This window comes from Kryptolebias marmoratus, linkage group LG10, assembly GCF_001649575.2.
Source record: "Kryptolebias marmoratus isolate JLee-2015 linkage group LG10, ASM164957v2, whole genome shotgun sequence".
Lineage (NCBI taxonomy): Eukaryota > Metazoa > Chordata > Actinopteri > Cyprinodontiformes > Rivulidae > Kryptolebias > Kryptolebias marmoratus.
The window spans coordinates 20,220,834-20,241,609 of record NC_051439.1 but is presented as its reverse complement, the minus strand read 5'-3'; the positions used below and the strand labels follow the sequence as shown (position 1 = coordinate 20,241,609).

General features: G+C 36.8%; 1 protein-coding gene across 1 annotated transcript in view; it reads right to left on the bottom strand.

The window, feature by feature from the left end:
* Positions 1-20,776, bottom strand: part of sntg2 (syntrophin, gamma 2) — a 73,403-nt gene that overhangs the window by 18,730 nt on the left and 33,897 nt on the right. The window contains exons 11-13 of the mRNA XM_025008007.2: positions 10,351-10,480; positions 8,086-8,124; positions 6,259-6,375 (exon numbers count right to left, since the gene is read on the bottom strand). Coding sequence (XP_024863775.1) covers positions 6,259-6,375; positions 8,086-8,124; positions 10,351-10,480 — 286 coding nt within the window. The remainder of the gene's footprint in view (positions 1-6,258; positions 6,376-8,085; positions 8,125-10,350; positions 10,481-20,776) is intronic.

Here is a 20,776-nt window from a genome sequence, read left to right as displayed (position 1 = left end):
TACAATCCTTCTGCATATTTAAACCCCGAGTCTCAGGGATATTTATCGCTGCTGTATTTTTACAGAAGCCAGAGGACACGTCTGACATTTTACAGCCCACCAGCTGTGCAATATCTTCCGTTATGGAACCATAACTCCTACGCTAAGACACAAAAAGTATTATTGCAATTTATTACAGATTATGATTTCTGTCTAAACAAAAAGTTGTTTGTCCTAGTCTGTATCAATTACACTTGGAAAAATATTGCAGTTTTCAGTTTGTAAAAACACCCTAGTGTTCATTTAAAAACAAAAGAAAAAGGTCCAGATTTGAAACATCTTGTCTCAGCATCACGGAAATTCACCTGAAGCATAATTCATACAAAAACCTGACATTTTGTTTAAAAATACTACTAGACAGTTTAGTTTTTAAAGAATTACGCTCATCTAACATTATATTAGGTTCACCTGTTTTATTGCTTGTTAACTCAAACAGCTAATCAGCCAATCATATGGCAGCAACTCGATGCATCCAGATGTGGTGAAGATGTCCTGAACCTCAGACCAGGCATCAAAACGGGGAAGAAAGGGGATTTAGGTGACTTTCAACATGGTATGATTGGTCTGAAGATTTCAAAAACTACTGTTCTATTGGGATTTTCACTGACCACCATCTATAGGGTTTACAAAAAATAGTCAGAAAAACCAGTAAATAAATAAATAAAAATCCAGTAAGCAGCAGTTGTGTGGACAAAAATGCTTCGTCAGTGAAGAAAGGGCAGATTTGTTCGAGATGAGAAAAGCAAGTGTATTTAGTTTTACTTGAGTATTTTTTATGTATTTTGCTTTGTTACATTTTAAATGACAAAACCTATGCAGAAAAAGGTTTGTATGGTTCAGTGAGGAGCACAAAAATGTAGTGTTCAGCTCTCAGCTGTGAAAATGCTTAAAATCAGATGTCTCACTCTTGCTGCAGGGATTCCTCCAACAAAACGAAGGCTTCAAATCAGAGATTTGTTTTGATCGAAGAAACTGTTTAAGAGTCTCTGGTTAAACAGGATGTTCACATTATTGTAACACAGCTGGAATGAATGTTGGTCATCTTAAAACTGACAATACAACAGAACTGAATGTGTTGTAAAACAGCTGTTCTGAGTTACAAAACAGTAATTTGTTGCAAACAATTCATGTCCAGAAAACAAAACTTTCTTAAATGTAGTGAGAACTGTCATAAAAAGTAATCTGAATCAAGGTGCAGCTTGCTGGTAAAATGGAGATGAATTTCTTTACAGATAACATGTCCAAAACAATTTAGCATAATGCTTCACGAAACTCTTTCACAAAAAAAAAAAAAATTCAAGTTATTCAACCTTGGACTCAGTTTCCCTGGTGTTCAAATAATCCTTCACACAAAAATCTCTTAAAGTTCTCAAATGAGGACAAAACAGCTGTGATTTGATAGAAGAGTTTGTATTCACAGCTGTCAGGCTCAGACTGTTTGAGAACCGTTCATAAAATATTTTAGATTCTGCAAAAAGAAAATACTAAAATCTTAAGATGAGCTATTGCAGGCAGAACAACAAGAGGTGCCATTCTTGTTCTATTTAAATGCAAAGTTTAAAAAAGTGAAAGGTCATTACAGCAGTCAGACAAAACTCATGCAATAAACTTCTGTTTAGAAAATTATGAGAAAAACAATTATTTTCAGTCTTTATGTGAAAGATTGACGCTTATATTTGTACAAGAATCGACTCATTCTTTGTTCCGTCAAGATATTTAATAGAGTGTGAGGTGATTTTTAATCAGCCTTTGTTTTGGATAATTTGCCCATGTTTTACCTTTTGACCCTGTAGTCCTGTCATTGCTGAAAAATGCAGCAGCTTGTAGTCTAAAGCTTCAACTGAGCATCTTTAGCTGTCAGAGACAAAATATTTTAGCCTAGAAGAATCATGTGACCGTTCAGTGCGACCTATGATGAAAATGAAGTGTCAGAAAGTTTTGGGGCTAAGATTTTTTGGGTGAGACTTATGAATGGGGAGAAAAAGATGTCCGACTCAGCAGGAGCCACAGCTGCTTCCATTTCCTCCTCCTGTTTTTAGGAGTCTGATTCTATTAAGAGGTAAAATCAGCACTTCATTTCCATTTATTGCTAGTTTGATCTCTGCTGGATATTTCTGCTGGGTGTAATTTTCTGTGGCAGGAAATCACAGAGTCCAGCTTCTAACAAATCCAACAGTTCGACTGAGTCATCAAGATTCTTTAATATGAAGCTCTAAAAGTGATACGTGCATTTGAAATCACAATGTGAGCAGAACATTTTGATCTTTTACTGAACTGCAGTCTTTTGCAGACTCAAATTTCCAAATTTCTCAGTCTGTATTATGCACAATTTGATGTCAAGATAAATGTTATCTACTAGAAAAGTGTACATAAAGCATGGATCACATGGAATAAGTAAATAATTATAACATAATTATACTGAGGGCTAAATTAAAGTTTATTGTAATAAGTTGACCACAAGGTGTTGCCAACTTTTATATTCAACTTATGTGAAAAGTACTGTGCATGTTTGATCTGTTTATTCATTGTAGAAATTTAGATTTTTATCCTTCAGAAGTTTGCTTTTGGTACATTTTAGGCCTTGAAAATCAAAGTCTATATTCCCTTCCATACTCCTCAGGACTGCGTTAGAACCTTGAGTTATCTTTACAGGCTGACCAAACAAACAAAAGCAAGCAAATAAAGCCCTTCCAGCAGTGAGTTTGTTTGTGCTGAACCTGCCAATTCCCTTGACTGATTTTTTTTTTCCTCCCTTTCAGACTAAAGTTTACAAAATATTCCAAATAAACTTCCATGTTTATTGCCCATAATAATAATAATAATAAAAACAAAACTGAATTTGTTTTGTTTATTTACAAAGTGGTATAACGTTGCTAATTCATAGTACACAAACAAGTTCACTATAATAATTTTATGCCACAGAATGTTGAAAATTTTAGTAGGTTTAGCGAATAGTTCAATCTGTTGTCCATCTTTTCCCCAATGTTGTGAATGGATCTGTTTTCAAAAATTCACTGCAGCCCTGAAATGTTCCTGTAGGTCTGAATGCAAAAAAAAAAAAAAACCCACCATACATTAGCTTCTGACCTAGAATCTCCATCCGTACTCCTGGTAATATCTCAGTGAATCTGACTGGATGCAGCAGGTCTGGATTATTACCACAGAGGGATGGTGAGAGCTGATGTGATCAGCTGCTTCAGACCTGGAAGCTGGTTTCTTCTCTCCTGTTGATGCTGAAGATGTTTCCAAATACATGAAATATTGATAAAGACAAACTGTTGTTATGGTAGGCTGGGAGACTCATTCGTTATTTTTAATATGTTGGAAACAAAACACTGCAAACTTTTCATATCATGCCTTCTGTGGGCTCTACAGAGGAGAAAGTCAGAACTAATTTACAGTATGTGAGGAGCTAGGATGAAAGTCCACCTCCAACATATTGCATTCTTCCCAAACAAGTAAAAGTAAATGATCAGGGTCATGAAGAACTAAAACCTGAAAGCTTGATGAAAGTCTGTTTCATCTTAGTTTTGATTCTGCTGCCCACTGGAGAGGAAATGTTTCTCTTTGTTTATAGACTAAAAATCCATCAAATTTTCTTTTTCTGCTTCATAAAAGGTCCCTTTCCCAATGGACGATGACCCTTTGATATAATGTAAAAAAATAAAATAAAAAATGCATATATCAGCCAAAACATGGATGGCCTTTGGAATAGTCTTCAAGAATATAATAACACTACAGGCTCCTTATTCTGCATGACAGACCATTGATGGTTTTTAAGAATGCACAAAACTTGGGTACCAACATAGCGGTGGTTAATCATCGTGGTGACCACACAACCGGATCCTGGGTGGAGCGCGTTGGCAGCATATCCATGGCAGGGGGCTTTGTCATCAAGAAATCAAAGCAGAACTGGCCACACTGGCCTCATGCTTGAGCTACAACCATGATTGTGACAAGGTCATCAAAACCACCAAGCACAGATGTGATCCCTGTGGCGGCTGCATCGTGATCTTCTAGCACATAACTGCATCCTGATCCGTCTAAGAGAGTCAGGCCAGGGAAACGATGAGGTGCAGTAATTTCATAAATCATCAAGATCAAGAAGGAAATGAACATGAAGGAAATGCAGCAAAACTACACCAAAAAACATTACATGAACAAAAACGCCATAAAAACCCAACCAAACCAGACCTAGAAACCATGAACTTCAACAAAACAAGCAAAATTCAACAGATTGTTAAAATATGTAAATCTGCAGCTCCAAGAACTCACTATGGAGTGATGGTTAGTTGCAATTTAAAGCAAAGTCTATATTTAGATTAAATCTTTTCCTGCTGCTCACATGAAGACGCCACTCAGTATTTTATGACTCAGAGCTGCCCAGCTCTAAATTTGGACAAATGTGTTTGAGATATTTTTCCAAGGGTTTGTAAAAAGATACCAACAGAAACTCCTGTATGGATCTCTTAGCCTGTCTGTTAACATGTAATAAAAAGATCTGCGAAACGTTTTTATTTATTCATTTTTGACTGGGAAAGTCTTACCACTTGAAAATGGTTTGAACAAGAATTTGTATCAGAACAAAAACCCCTGTTCCCATTGGGATTTTTGGTTCATGTTTTTCTGCATTTAATTTAAGAAAAACCCTGAACAATATAAGAATTTTGAGGCAAAAAAATATAATCTTTATATGATGGATTCTTATCTTTCATGGGCACTTCAGTTAAAAAAAAAGGAAAAAAGTCTATATCACATAATACCCAGTGCAATATCGTACTCATAACTGCCTCCACCTCCTCCACCCTGCAGCCAAAGTAACTAAAGGGTGGAAAAACAAAACCTCAAATACAAAGTCCTTAGAGTTTTTCAATTTACAGAAACTCATACTTTGTCAGGAAACACATATTTGAAATATTTGAGGCTTCAAATATACAGAAAACTGCCCTCAATTTGCGGCACTTAAAGGGATTGAAAACCTGCCTCAGTCTGAACAATGAGAAAACGTGCACACACAATTCTTCATAAACAGAGCCAAACTGTTAAAGGGTGACAAAACGGAAGGCCGACCAATTCAGACAAACTCAGCATCCAGACAGTAAATGTATGCATCCTGCAGAAACAGCTCCTAAATGACAGCTCATTTCCAGCTACAGAGCCTTTCATACAACAGGACATCTCATACTTGCTGGAACAGTGGAGGCTGTTACTGGATAAAAGCTAAAAATATGATCTAAAGACTAGGCTTATTTTTACATAACAGGTAGGTAAATTTACAATTCAGTGTGTAAAAGTAAAATCAGGTAACCTTATTTCATGATAACAGTAAACACTTAAACTGTTTTCTTAAAGTTCAGAATCTATATACTTTAATAGATAATATATGTATCTATATACTTGCATAGATGTATTTTTTATTATCACTACAACAGGGGAAGTTATTTGAAAGTGTTGAGTCTGTTATCTGTTCTTAAAATTCTTAAGATCCATTTGTGACAATAAAACAATTTTTTAAGTGTATAAGAAATGGGATAATTCTATAAAACATTAAAGTACCAATGAATTATGCGCACAAACATCAGACATTATCCCTTAAACATCTGTCAGGTTTAAAATGAAACAGACACTTTAATACAAAGGAAATTCCTCTTTGTTCAAACTGACATATGCATGACATGCAAGCCTGTGATTCTTCTTTCTCTGGCAGGATAGAAGTCCTGAAGGAGGATCTGACTCATCAAGTCCAGATGGACGAGAACAACAACAAAAAACCTACACATTCAAGTCCAAAATGAAGCCATGCAAGCTGACAGATCAATTATCAGTCAGCTGCGAAAACAGAAATACTCACACTGGAGTCAGCAGGACAGCTTGTTTTACTGTGACTACACAGCCGAACAAATAAAAATTAATGAGCAGCTGAGGCACGCATGTCCTCCATTTTTCAATTATAGCTGAAGCATGTGCTGCCAGATAGTTGTTTTTTTTTAAACCTGCAGCACTGTAAGGGACAATCGCAGATCAGTGAGCTGCAGCACAAAATCACCACGCTTCTTATGTAGAAACAACCAAAACAAAACAAAATCAAGGTTGCAGCATTTTGAGTGTGAACAACAAGGTCTAGGATTTGTTAAATTAGCTTTATTTTAGCCAATAAAGCCCCGTCACGGTATAACATAAGTGAATGCTACTGGTTATAAAAACGAGGAAGGTAATTACCGGGGGACTTTTGAAGATATAAAAATATGGTCCTCTGAGGGCCAGGAACTTGAACGTTGAACTTCGGCCAGAGACTCTGCCCTCAGGACTTTCACACACCCAGCCCATGTGTACAATCTGCAGAGACAAAGTGTACACAATTTCATTATTTAGTAAAAAACAAAAATATGTGAAAAACTGTTGGAAATTGGTGCGTACTCAGTTGAGATACAAGATCATCAAATTATGCAATGCTAAAGCAAATTAGACAAAAATTCCAAGTAATGCAGAGCAGAAGTGACTCCCTTCAGCGCAGTTTGGATTCATTTAACTTCAGATCGACTGAGTCTCAAACATCTGCACCATTTCATTGTCAGCAGCCATCTGACAACTCATCTGACTCTTGCAGTTTTGGTTGAAGTGATCAAAATCTGCTTCATTTTCCCACCCAAATGGTTCATAAAGAAAATGTATTTTAAACTTTTAATCAGAGGTATTGCTGCTAAAGCTGCCATTGTATGCAGATTATGCAATTATGTCCACCTCTAACAGGGTTTTTGTGTTTTGTTTTTTGGGATACAGGATAACAGCCTGAGCAAGGTTCTCTACAAACTGGACATGCAGACAAATTCAAAAATGCCCTAAAACTGTGACGCTTTAAGCATCTCAGGTCTGAACAACAAAACAAACTTTGTTCTCTTAAAGCAGCTTGAAGCTTATTGTGAGAAAAACGGAATAGTGTGGAGTTTTATTCTATACATCTGACCAACATTAGGTCAGGTTTTAGATAAATGGCCACAAAATCTACAGAACGGGGGGACATGCAGCGTATGACTCAAAGGTTTGATGGATTATAGAGAGCAGGAAACCAAGTCGTACAACTAGTTCATCTGACAGTTCTGAAGAGATGTCTGTAGCCAGTGGTTACTACAGACACTCCTCTAACACCTCATAAATATCCATCTTGGATGTAAGAGTGTTTAAGCAGCACATCATATAATAGCAGCCCTCAGTATTATTTTGGCATCTCACTATTTTATTTCCTGTATCTACATTATTCCTGCAGCCCCTGGAAGCCTTCTTACTTTGTGCTCAATGCTTTTTTGCCTCAATTTCATGGGAGGAAATTGCATGTCTGCTTCTGACCAGAGCCGGTTCCTGCACTCGCTTCACAACTCGCTCCTTCCTCGTCAGATTCTGCAAATCAGTTTTAGAGCTGCTTTAAAAAAAAGGGAGGAGCTTGATTCCCTTATCCGTCATCACACATTAGTGGAGACATGCTTTATTCTGTGACCTGCTAATGTATACCTGCTGCGTTTTTTTGCTTTTCTGTCAGTCAGTTTTCTGATTTGTTTCTGTGTTCAGTATTACATTTTCTAGTAGTTACTTTGGGTACTGATCTCTTGTTGTGAAGAGCTCATTCAGCTGTCAGGAAACTGGGCCAGGCTAATCATTTAAACCAACATTTTCTGTCAGGGTTACCAGGAGTAGAGGTGTTGCTGTTTTTTTTTATTTTGATTTGGGAAGAAAAGTGTTTCATTTTCAATGTTATATTTCACAAAGAAAAACTTGGCACACTAACCCTCTCTCCATTTTATTTTATTTTTTGGTGTCCTTGAACACAGAGGCTCTGAATATTTTTTTTTCAGTTTTGCTTTTTTGTTTATTCATTTCATATCTCTGAAATAAATAACTGCATCATCATTACATCTTCAAGGCTTTTTGGTAATTTTCATATTCAAACACTGATGCCAACATATCAGCATTAAAACCAAACAGTAATTATGTGATTTGATAAACTACAAGCAGACAAAAATAAATAAATACCACAATGACCGTGATACCAACCTGATCATCTGCAGAGCAGTATTTGTTGATTATCTTTATCTGTAAGAAAAATAAAGATTTGGTCAATTACAAAATCAAAGTATAGTACTTAAACACAAAATCGTCTCTTTGTTCCTTAAAACTCCACTGTTGATCATTTATGCAGAGCTTTTCTTAAACATGATACTGATAGAATTAGATTCTTATTTTACACATTTTTATTCTTCAATTACCCAAAAGCAAACATGTAAACAACAAAAACTGAACATTCACAACAAAAGTCCACTTTAGGTCATCACTAAATCTTCAGGTCTTTAACCGATCCTTGATTTATTTGTATAATAATCTGTTTCCACATATTTCTGTGTGTTACTGTATTAGATTTTATAACTTACTCTTTAAATCACAAATAAAAGTAAAATTGATTATTTTGATGTCATGTCCATTAATCTGAAACGATTCACAGTTTGGCAGTTCGGTGTTTACACTTCGACCCAGTGTGTTGACTTCATGTACAAACTCCCAGCCTCGTTTTCCTGTTTTGGTGCATTTTTGTGGCAGCGTTACAGCATCGCATACAAACCTGGTATAGTTACAGCATTTGGGGTTATTTTTTATGTTTCGTGTGGAGACTTCTCTATAAACTGCCATTTTTACAAGGATACATTTTAGAAATAAAGATTGTTATGGAAAACTGTTTTCATACGGACAAGGCCTTAGAAAAGAAAAGATTAAGATTACAAAGACCAATTTGATTTTCTCCTCTAATAAGTGTGTAAATTATATATTTGATAAAACAAATGTTCTCTTCTAAAGAGGTATTTTCCAGATTCATTTTGCTCAGCTTGTGTTTGGGTGTTTTACCCTCAGGATAAAGCTGAGGGGTGTGACGAACACAGTTCAGCAAATGTTCAGATTTCCACAGAAGAGAAACTAAACTGCCTCTCCAAGGACGCATGGCTCAACACAGGAGAGCCAACTCTTCAGGACAAGATTCTGCTTTGTACCTACACCTCAAGGATAAGGGACATTCTTGGACAGAAGATTGATGGTTTGAAAGGGGTGGGGGGTGTATGAAGGAAGCCATTTATGTTCAGTGATAAACTAAACAGGTCTCACAATTCAGTTTTTAAAAACTTAATAGAACATAAAGCTTGACACCCAGTCATTTTCCCTTTACTTCACACCTTCATGCATTTCTCTTGTGATATAAACTAACAAAATGGTTTGAGTCCAGTGACAGGGGAGTACGAGTAATCTAAATGTGAATTTAGATGCATAAAAAAGGAAGCATGTCATGCAGTTTAAAGCTTAAAACTCCACACCCAAGTTTTGAATTGAAAAAGTTCCCCAGATGGGAAGATAAATGTCTTTTAAAAACAAAGCCACTGGACTTCTGTTCTGTTAGTTAAACTCTTAGGATTGTGCCGAAAGAAAAACATGAAATAAAAAAGAACGTTACTGCTCATGGCTTTATAAAGCCAGTAAAAGACCAGCTTTCTGCACACAGTTCTAGTAAGAAAATGCTTGTGTGTATTTGGTCCCTCTATGCTAGTGTAACCAACACATGGTGCTCGTTTTTTTAGATGCCAACAAACTGTCCAGTCTCTGAAAACATCAAAATGTCCTTCGCCATTTCAGATTACCACGTAGAAAACGACAAAAAAAAAAAAGTATGACAAACCCAAAGGATGTTGGAGTCTATTTAAAGGCTGTGGGTCATTAAAAAAAGTTCCACTTTCTCCCAAAGAAGCCACACAATTAGATCCTGATTGGCCATTTAGCAATCACTCATCACATCAGTAATTAGGTGATGCAGGCATGAATTAATCACACTTTAAAAAAAAAAGCCAGCTGTGCAATCGACTGGCACAGACTTGCAGTACGGCTGTATCCTCACCAAAAACGCTTCTCAGTGTGTTAATCAAAGTGAAATAGGAGGAAATGAGAGGGAGAGAGAAGAGCACAAGCCGAATGACTACTTAGCAGTCATTAATTAGGACTAAGAGCTTCTTTTTGTTAGGAGAGGGGGAGAGGTGCCTCTGAGTCAATGAGTGCTTGTCACGAAGGATCTATCAAAGTCACATTATTGTATGTGAAGGGAAAATATGACTAAAAAAAGGACATTTTAAGATCTCTTGTATATTACAAAGAAAAAAGCACTGTTCTTTTTTGATAAATGTAGTTATTAATAAATTGAATTAATCAAGTCAAACCTTCACATTTAAATCAAAAATTTATTGCAGAATCTCTGCTCCAGCTTCGATCATTAACATGTGAACTTACATTCTCCTGCGTCAACTCATTGATGTTCGTAGATATTGCTTGGAGCCAGTCTGTGCTTTCTGCTGCAGTGCAAAACTGAAGAATGTTGGTGCTGGCTCCATCCAAGGCAAACACTTCAAAACAGTTGGACCTGGAAGAGCGTAGAGGTCAGATTAAGAGTAAAAAAGGCAGTTTATGAGTAAAAAGGTGAAACTATACAAGTGTCTTAAATAAAATACAAAAAAAGCAGAAGCTAATGGTTGTAAGAGAACTTCAGAGGTTCTGTATTTTAGGAGCTGGAAGTGCTCATAAATGGACAGACACTTTGAAATAAAAGATTGAATCTAGAAGCTGGCTTTCCTAAAGAAAATAAGGTTAGCACACGTGTAAAATAACATTTTTACAAGATTATCGGAAGCAGCAAATGGCACCGTTACACAGATTTGTTAGGTGTTAAGTGTACAAATGTTTTAACGTTTGTTCATTCAAGGATTCCTTTATGCAGTTTCAATAAAGTACTGACCAGTGCATTTTTAACAAAAACATTTTCAACAAAAAGACCAAATAGCAGATGCCAGGTCCTAAAATCAAACTTCATGAAGAGCAAAGATGCTACATGTAGAAAATCAAATGCAGAGCTGCAAAACTATTAAAGTGAAGCTAAATTCTCCATTTTAATTTTCTCCTGTTAGCCGAGGTCAGGTTAACAGGAGGGAAACCCTGACATTCCAGCTCCTCCTGGGGGATCTCAAGGTGTTCCCAGGCCAGAAAAGATACACAATCCCTCCAGTGAGTTCTGTGTCTGCATCAGGGTTCACTCACAGTGGGACAAACCCGATACCCTCATAAAATATCGTTGGGAGACAATCGTCAGCCTTCTCCAGATCCACAAAACGGATCTGGACTGGACAATCAAACCCTTATGCAAGTGCAAAGTTTTCAAATCAGATAAACCATTTTAGATGTATGCAACTTTATGCATCAGTTTCCTGATGAACATGTTTTTAGAGGAACTATAAAGTCTCATTTCAAAGCTGTTCCATCAATAAAGCCAATCACCCAAAAACTTAATGCAGTCTGAAGGCAACTTTCACCATCAATCATCTCTCCAGCAGTGTTGTCGTGCACGATACATCTCTTCAAGTAAAACACTGGTTTTGTTTTAGATCCTGGACTTGCATCCATTAATCAATGCATTTGTTGATTTCCAAGCTGTCAGTGAGCAAGAAAATGATATTCTTTCATTCTGGCAACTGAAGCATAAGAAGGTCAGAGGAGGAAATGGTGGAAAAGAAAAGAGGAAGAAAAAGAAAAGAGTCAGGGAGACAAGAGGTGGGCAGCAATGGGAAAATTACTTGGGCAAAACAACTGATATTTGATGGCCGATTTTTCCAAAGTTTCATTTTCTTTTTGCTGTATTCAGTTATTAACAATAGGTCAAATTAAAATAGTATAAGTGGCAAAAGCACCACTGCCAACTTCTGAGTAGTTCCCAAACTTTAAATAAAATCTTTCTTTGAGCTCCAACCTACAGGAAGTGATTTACTGCAAAAGGATTCCTGATGAAATAAACATAACCAAATAATTCTCCTTTGTGATGTTTTGCCCCATCTTTCAGCTGTTAGTGGGCTGTTTTTGGGCTCATTCATCTAGATTGTGAGGTACTGTTAAATCAGCTTTGCCACATTTGGCTGAGTTTGAAGAGACACTCCTATAAATCCTCGAACATTTCAGTTTTCACCCTGAAGCTTCCGTTTCAAATCATCAGTAAAACTGTTGAGGCTCACTTCATTCAAAGCAAACATTCATCTCCTTCGCAAATTCTACATTTGGCGTTATTTGAATTTTGAGCAGTCTCAAACCCCCCCCCCTCTCTCCTGACATTCTGCTCCGAATGGGTTTTAGTTTCAATTGTCCAAACAAAGCTGGTCCAGTTGTGCTCAGGCTTTTTAAAGAGGATTTTGACAACTCTAATTGGTTTAATCTGTCCTTTCAGTTCTTGTTTATGTTTGCTTCATGTGACAAATCCCCTGTAATTCGATACTTTCTATTCCCTGGACACTGTTCCTCACTTGGCTGGACGTTATGGAGGAAAACTGTCCTTTCTATTAAAACTCATCACATCTTTTGTTGTTTACAAGAACAAAATAGTTTATTCTGCTACAAAAATGCTCCTGTCTTCAACCCTTAAGACTGCATTTAAAAACAAAGCAACTAAAGTTGAGATGATAAACTGATTGGGATGTCAAAATAAAAGACTGCATGCATAAATAAGACTGGGGGCCAAAATAAAAGAAACGAAGCAAACAGTCCTAGTCAAGGGCAATCTGTCAATTATTAATAAATTTAAATATATAAATTGACTTGTTTTCAGATGTCAAATTACTCATACAGAAATAAAAGTTAGATATTCTAAAGCCATATAAAACTTAGAACAAAAAATAAAAGAAAACCACTAGTAAAGTTAATGTCTTATGCATTAGAAACTTTCAGTCTATAACAGCAGAAAAATCTGAATCTACAGCCACTAACAAACTTCGAACTTACGACACACACACCACGTTCACACAGACTGTTGCTCAAGCCAGATTTTCCACTTCATCTGCAGGAGATTGGTCCCATTTAGACATTCATAGATGCTCTCGCAAATCAGATTACTGAGAAATTCAAACTTCATTAACTCAGCTTCAAAGTTGGCAAACTGCCATTTGAAGACTGCACTAAATGCATTCAGTTTTTTAAGCAAAAGCAGCAACAGAGACCCAATCTGACATGCACTGGCAGGCCAGTTCTAATACATTAAAATATCTTGTGGGCCAGATAAAATTGAAACAATGACCAAATCTGGCCTGCGGGCCTTCAGTTTGACATGTGTATTAGAATATCAGCATCACAAAGCTTTGACATATTTGGCTTTAGTTAGGCAAATGCTTAAACTTCCTAATCTTCTGTATCATTAAGTTTCTGTGCTGATGGGGTGTTGATCTCAGACGGATCACACTCATTAACAAAATGTGATACTTTGACATTTAATTCCAGCAAAATTTGCACGCCGCTGATGCTTCTGGCCTTAGAAAAAAAAAAATGGTCCAGAAAAACAGACTAAATGCGGAGGCAGTTCTCAGTGACGGTTCGACAGTCCGAGACTGTTAGAGAAACGTTGAACAGCATCAGCGAGATGATGTGAAGGTTTCTAAAAAACAAACAAGGCATCCAATGCTCAAGTTGAAAAGGGCAATCCTTTAAAAAAAATAAATTAAAAATAAACCAAGCAGTTCTTTGTCACCATGAGACACAGCAGCTCCTTGAAGTTGGATGTTAAAAAGTCAGCATTTTTAACAAATCCTCGAGTGGGCATGACTTGCTTGTTAAAATCCTGTGTTCTGCTGCCTGTGTACTGACCCGGTGACTCTCCTGAGGGGATTTTATCCAAACTTCAATGTTTTCTTCTTCACATAAAGAGAAGGAAATTCTGCAAAAGTATGAATACCTGACCCAAGTCTGGTTTATTTATGATCAGACACATTTAAAAAATTCTATCAAAAAATAGTCATATTTATGAGAAAATCTTGGATGTTAGTTTAATTTCTGTTTGTGTGAAAACTGATGCTGTGCAGGACAAAAGTCAAGAAACAAAGCATAACAGATGAATTCTGAATGCAGAGATTGAGAGAAAATGCTGTTTGGGTGAAAATGCAGTGTGAACACACAGGGCTGAATGATTTTAGTGAAACTTACTCAAGCTGAAACTGAGTTATTACAGCTAAAAATGGAAAAGGTCTAGCCGAAACCTAAAAGTAGCATAAGAAAACAAACAGATCGGGCATGTTGAAGCAGATTTTTAAAAGAAATCATGGCATCCATCTCCTGAATGAGCTGGACAAACTAAAAAAAATGTAGAAGTAGTTAGATTGTTCCTTTGTTTTCTTATTTATATTTTCGTACCCCTTTGCAGACAACTGGTGGATCAGTGTCAGAAGAAACTGCTGAAGCTCGTCCACTTTGAGCAGGACTAAAACCCTCAGAGATAAAAATCTACAAAGAGTACGAGTCTCTTATTCCCAACAGCACAAATTATTGTTGCCTTTCCTGCTGACTAGGCAGAACTAAATCCCCCAAGACGGAACTTGGACAGCAACACTCAGGATAAAACAAGACTATAAATGTTTCTGGAAGGAATCAAACTATTAGTTTTACCACAAAGTGACTGACTATGAGGGAAAATGTGCCATGACTGCTGATTATTAAAGATAAGGGCAGGCTTTTGGGCATTTAAGGATAAATGAGAGATTTTTATTTGAATGCCATTTAAACTTCGAGCCTACAGCACTGACAATCTTGAGTAATAATTTTAGGTTAGATTACTGAAGTGAAATACAGTCACTTTAGTCATAATTAAATAGCTTTTTTTCTACCCTGTATTATTCTATGAATTCAATCAGTTTATGCTTACTCATGACTTATTTTATGTTAGCAAATCTGCCATTTCTGCACAGGAATTAAGGATGAGAAAAAAGTTATCCATGCATTCAATCCATTTCCAAATTGTGATAGTTTTTTCACTCTTTAAAGTAAAGTGAACAAAATCAGCAGCTTACATCAGATACTGGCATTGCAGTTTTCAACACGTTTTGGGTGGAGCAACATTTATCAGTCATTTAAGTCTTGATTAAATGACCACAACACCTGATCTGTTCGGTAGGTTGTGTGGGTAAAGAAGTCAGAGTTGGCCTCAACAACTCAGAAAGTGAATCAAACCAAGAGTTTAAGTTTATGAAACCCTAAAAGTGTCCAACTGTATCCATTCATCCATTTTCTGCTGCTCATCTGGGGTCAGGTCGCACAGGAAACGGGGCCAGGAAGGAAACCCAGACAACCCTCTGCCCAGTGACACTCCCCAGCTCCTCCTGTCGACAAACCAGTAAATCGAAAGCTTGCCTTTCAAATCCATATTTTCTTCACCCTGACAGTCAGGGCCAACACTCTCATTAATGCAAACAAGACCCCGATCAGTCAAACCATCTTTCACTCCTGAACAAGACTCCCACATACAGAGACTCATCCCCGACCCAGAGGGAGCGCTCCACCTTTGAATACCCCCATAATCCTGGGGCCCATGTTGTCTAGGCCTTCAGCCCTTGGTAGGGGGCTCCCATGGCAAACTGGCACTAGGGAAGGAGTCAGACTTTCACAGAAATTGATGGACAACCAACATATCCATCAGGATACCCCACCCAGAAAAGGGAAACGGGGCACCCCCTGGAGCAAAGCTTGTAGGGAAACTTGCTGGCCAGCACCAGGTGATTGAGCTTCGGCTCCTTGGGCTCGATCAGGTCAAACCTGAAACAAAAACAGGAAGCCACCTCTTCATGGGCCTACAACCTGCAGGGAGAGGCATGAAGGTCGGATGCCAATCCCTACTCCAAGCTCTGCTCTGATGGTTTACAAACATTTGTCCAGGTCAAAGTCACAAGAACAAAAGTTCTGCTAAATTATACAAACGTCTTATGCTTTAAATTTAACTGTTGGAATGATTTTAGAGACAAATACTTTGTGAAATAGGGTAAGAATAGACAATATTAATGTTATAAAATATTATAGCTTGACGTCGCAGTTTACTTGAACGGTTTTCTAAACTTTAAGATCTCCATTTTGACGCATGGCACCTGGTGGGCTCAGTACCACAGCAAGCAATAAATCAAACCTTTCAAGTTGGTTCACCAATCACCAATGTAATTTATTGCAGGCAATTTGAGTTAAGAATCATGTGGCTTGTTCTGTCACAAGTTTAACTGGAAAATATTTAGAGAACAGTTATGGGCAAAAGTTTTCAAAGATTTGTTTTTCCTAAACTCAACATTAATTAGATTTTAATGAGGTTTTTGGAAAAGACTGACTTTGTTTTAAAAGTAACTCAGTCAAGTACAAGATTCTTTTGTTGTTTGTTTTCTTCTTTTAAGTTGCCTAAAGCATTTAATGAATAATCTTAAAACCATTACAGCATAATTGCATTACAGCAATCAGGCCTGAACAATTTAGACCATTTAGTGTTTAGATGTTTCTTTTTAAAAGGTGCAATTACAATCTTTGACAGAGAATTGCATGTTATAGATTCTTTGTAGACTCACTTTTGACAACCAAATGAAAAATTTGCATATTATAGAAGTTTATTTTGCCCAATTTACAAAACTTTAAGCCTTCTTTTACACATTTTGCCACCATAGGGGATTTATTTTCAGAATGGTTTTTAATTAAACATTGTTCAAATGGCGAACTCAGAGGAGTCAGAGACATGAGTCAGGAAAATAAGGGAGGAATCAGCACCACAATACAGTAACTCAGCTGACTAATGACTGCATTCACAAAGAAAATCAGCAGCCTGAAGACAACCAGCTGAGGAGAAATGTTCCCAAAGCAGCTGAAGTAGCTATCCCACTGTCAAATGGCGATTATTCATCATTTGTTATTACCTGCATGCATTTAAACTGAATAGTCAGAGTTTCAGCTGTTTTTTATAGAGTTTATATACTACCTGACATCTGGGAGTTCAGCAGCTGAAACAATATTCTGAGAAGCTGCTTCAATGGTGTTTGATGTATTGCATTTGCATCCAATCAAACCGTAAAGTCCTGGAGGATGGAACTATAAACCAGCCAGTAAAAAAAAAACAGAATTTTAGACCAAGTTTCTTCTCCTTTGAAATATATCCACCTTGACAGGTGAAATAAAAGGCTGGGAAAAAAAAAATCTTGCTGTCAGACTGTGGAACGGCTCTATCACTTCAGTCTCACTGGGAAATGAACGCCAAAAAAAGAACCACCGACAAGGACTTCTCTCTGCTTCATGACTGTTACTGTTGTCTTTTTTTAACCAAGAGTGGATAAAAATCAGTAACTGAGAGGACAGCTTTTGGGATCCCAGTTTAGAGTACATTTAATGATAACATGAGAACAACACTTTCCCCATCAACTCTAATGTAAGCTTGTGCTGGAACTGGTCTATCTGAACTACTTGTAGGACATTTTGTTCAACATGTTATTTATTCAGAAGTACTGGAGGAGAATTAGTTCACAATCAGCTTGTGTATATTTAAATAAAACAAAAATATATATTTTTAGTGTACAATTAAAAAATTAAACGTATTCAAGAGTCAAAACTAAAAATGAACACTATGCCAAGGTTTCTACACATTTCCTTTTTTAAAAAAAAAAAAATTCAGGCTCAGATTTACTAAAATTTTGGTCTAATTTTGAAACATTTGACATCCAAATAAAATCTTTCTGTAAATGTTACAGTACAGGTTCCAAAAATGAAAAGATGTGTTGCAATAACTTTGTTCTTCATCGCAGCATCCAAGTTCAATTTGCAAAACTGTTCTAATTCAGAGTAAAATAGAAAAAGCAGCATATCGGACTTTCTTGGGACTGATAAGTCGTATACATTACATGCAACACATGGCCAACAGTCTGCATAAAATCTGACAATAGGTTAAAGAGCTATAAAATGTGAACTAAACCTATAGCTATGCATCTTTCATTTAAATACAAAATGCACTTCATCTTTTTTTAAAAAAATAAAAAAGTTTTAGACAATGTAATAAGGAATCAAGTCTGGAAATTAATGTTTTAAAAAATGTAACCTTTTTCTCCTCCATGCTTATAAAAAAATGTTTCCTTGTATGGTTTGCTGCCTAATAGCATCATTAAATCAGGATAATTTGTGGTGGAAATAACTGAAGTCACCTGCTGGTCACCATCACTTACGAGTTTGTTGGTGAATAAAAGAACAAACAAAAACAAAAGACGGCTGTATTTTCTGTGCTCATTTAAAACATTTGCAAATAAATCATTTATGTATGGTCTAAATCTAAAAGTTCTTTTTGGAAACCACTGACACCACATCTTTCAGGCTAAAGGAGGAAATCTTTCTGGTTATTAGTCAAAAAGTCAGCATCAGATGATGTTTGGACAAGATTTAATGCAGATATTTTTTAGTTTGAGAAAATGTTTTGCCTATTTTAATGAGAAAAGTCAAAATTTTTCTACTACAGTAGGAAAACACCAAGTCCTAAACTGCAGTGATTGCTTATTCAAACAGACCCATTACATGCACCGATTAAAAAAAGCCATTAAAGACTACTTACTACACAAGAGAGAACTTCTTGCTACATACTTCACAAGCAACAAGAAAACATTCTCTTTTCAAGGGCTGAGAGAAAATAATGTCTTTTTTCCTCCTAGTTTTAGTTTAAAAAGTTCTTGCAGCTTATACTTATCTGAACAGAACTTCAAGTGGTGTCCAAGAACTTGTGTAATTGGTTAAAAAAAAATCTGAAGTGGGCGTGTGGATTTAATGCTGAAATGTGGAAATGTTTACAGTCTCGTTTTGTTTGCTGGTGTGGGAGATTATTCAATGAATGGTTTTGAGAAGCAGCTGGCTGAGGCGGTGAGGAAGTATGAAAATCTAATTACCACATCTTAAGGCATAAAAAGGCACAAATGAGGAATGCATGACGAAAATGACATTACCTTTGTGACAAATTTACAAAGGCCAAACAATGTGTTCAGACAAGAAAGCGTGGTGATGCTGGCAGGAGGCAATCAGTCCTGCAGTAGGAGGGCCCGATGAGAACTCTCCAGCTTCTTGTGAAATATGTCATGTCACTGCCAAAACAAACTTTGTTTTTGTTCTTGACAGCTTGAGAAAATGAATTTCTTGGTTCTTGCCGAGTATGTAACAAGTTTATCACAGGCGACTGAATAAAGCTGCAAGCGTCACATCAAGGAGCGTCCATCTTTAATTAACATGTCACTGTTCCTGTCATCTTTAAGAGTCAGAACAGTGATACCAAACTGTTAAACACCACTCATGTTTCCACCACAATCTTGTGTCCCTAAGCTTAAAGTAGCTTGGTTTTCTCAACAGAAGAGTCGATTCGTGATGATGCAAATCACAGCAGTGGTTACGGTTCTCAGAAACTTATCGATCCATTCTCTGATGATGTGCACTCTGGACAGGTCGCAAGTTCATCACAAAAAATACAAATAGTGAAGCTCTGAACTGCTGAGAGGCTGAAATACTTCATTAAAACAAAATGCAGAAATTGCTTCTTTAAAACTACATGCTTTAACAAATTTGATTTTCAGTCTCATTGCAGGTTTAAACTGAATAAATTGTTTCATTCTCTGGAAACAGGTCTGCAGTGATGTTGCTTTAAAGCCATGATTGCAGACAAATAGTTTTAATTATATGCAGAGCTCCTCTCCATCAGTTTGAGAAGGTTCTGTGGAGTGAAGCTCAGAATGAGACATGGTGAACAGGAAGCAGGTTCATGTGAGCCGAGGCAGAAGAAATAGAAAGGCTGAAGAACAATTTCACTGAAATTATTATGAATTTGCTGCCAGTTTACTTATTAAACAGTACTCATAATTTAAATATTTTATTCCGATTTGTGTTATGCAAATAAAACCAACATTTGCTGTCTTCAAAGGAATTTTTTTATACAAGAGAAAATACTTGTTCCGGAGTTCAAATCCCCATTATGAAATTCAGGACTCTTGAATTAAAAGGATTTCCGACCCCATGAATACAGGAGCTTCATTTGAAAGCTTTGTTTGGCTGCAGCTTATTTATTCACAATCCACAGATTAGAATAAAAAGGATTAGAATAAACTCTGTAACCAAGCAGCACGTACACAAACCTGACTGTTCCTCTGAGATGCTGTCAGATTCTCATCTGCTCATCTCTACCAACATCCCCACTGATAAGATCTGTGTTTGTGAATTCTAATAGACCCACATCAGCCATGTTTGGAGGAGTAAACTCTGATATTGATGTGCACTCTGCCTCCAGGGCTCTTTATTGACTGAACTCTGCTATTTCTGAATCGGTGCAGAGTTTTCAGGGTTTACCGCAACTGAGCTCCAAATCTCCTCAGAACATTTCTTCAATACCCTGAAACCGCTGAGCAATCGTTAAACATCTGGGCTGAACAAAATGGTGATTGTCACTTCATGTGAATATAATTTAAATTAACAAATTAAAGTAGACATATTAAAACTAACATTTCTAAATAAATGTTGAGTAGTGTCAATGCAGCTACTGCCCAGAATTCTAACATCTTTTATGCTTATTATAAACCCCAAAGGTTTGAGACCTACTCCTTTAATAATCCAAGGGTGTGCCAGACTTCTTTTAATGAGTATCAGCTTTATTTTGAAAGTCCACCTCTTCCCAGTTACCCTTTAGTTTTGTTTGTTTTTCTCCAGAGGCTTTTATTAAGATCTCCTTAAGTCCTAATCATGACTAAACTGCTGGAGTCCTTCAGGATTTATGGCCATGATGGAATAAGATTAAACAGAATACTATAAGCACAAACTGAATCTGCTGGGTCACTGGTTACCACGGTGATTCCCACCTTTTGAGGGAGCGCAGTTCTATCAGAAC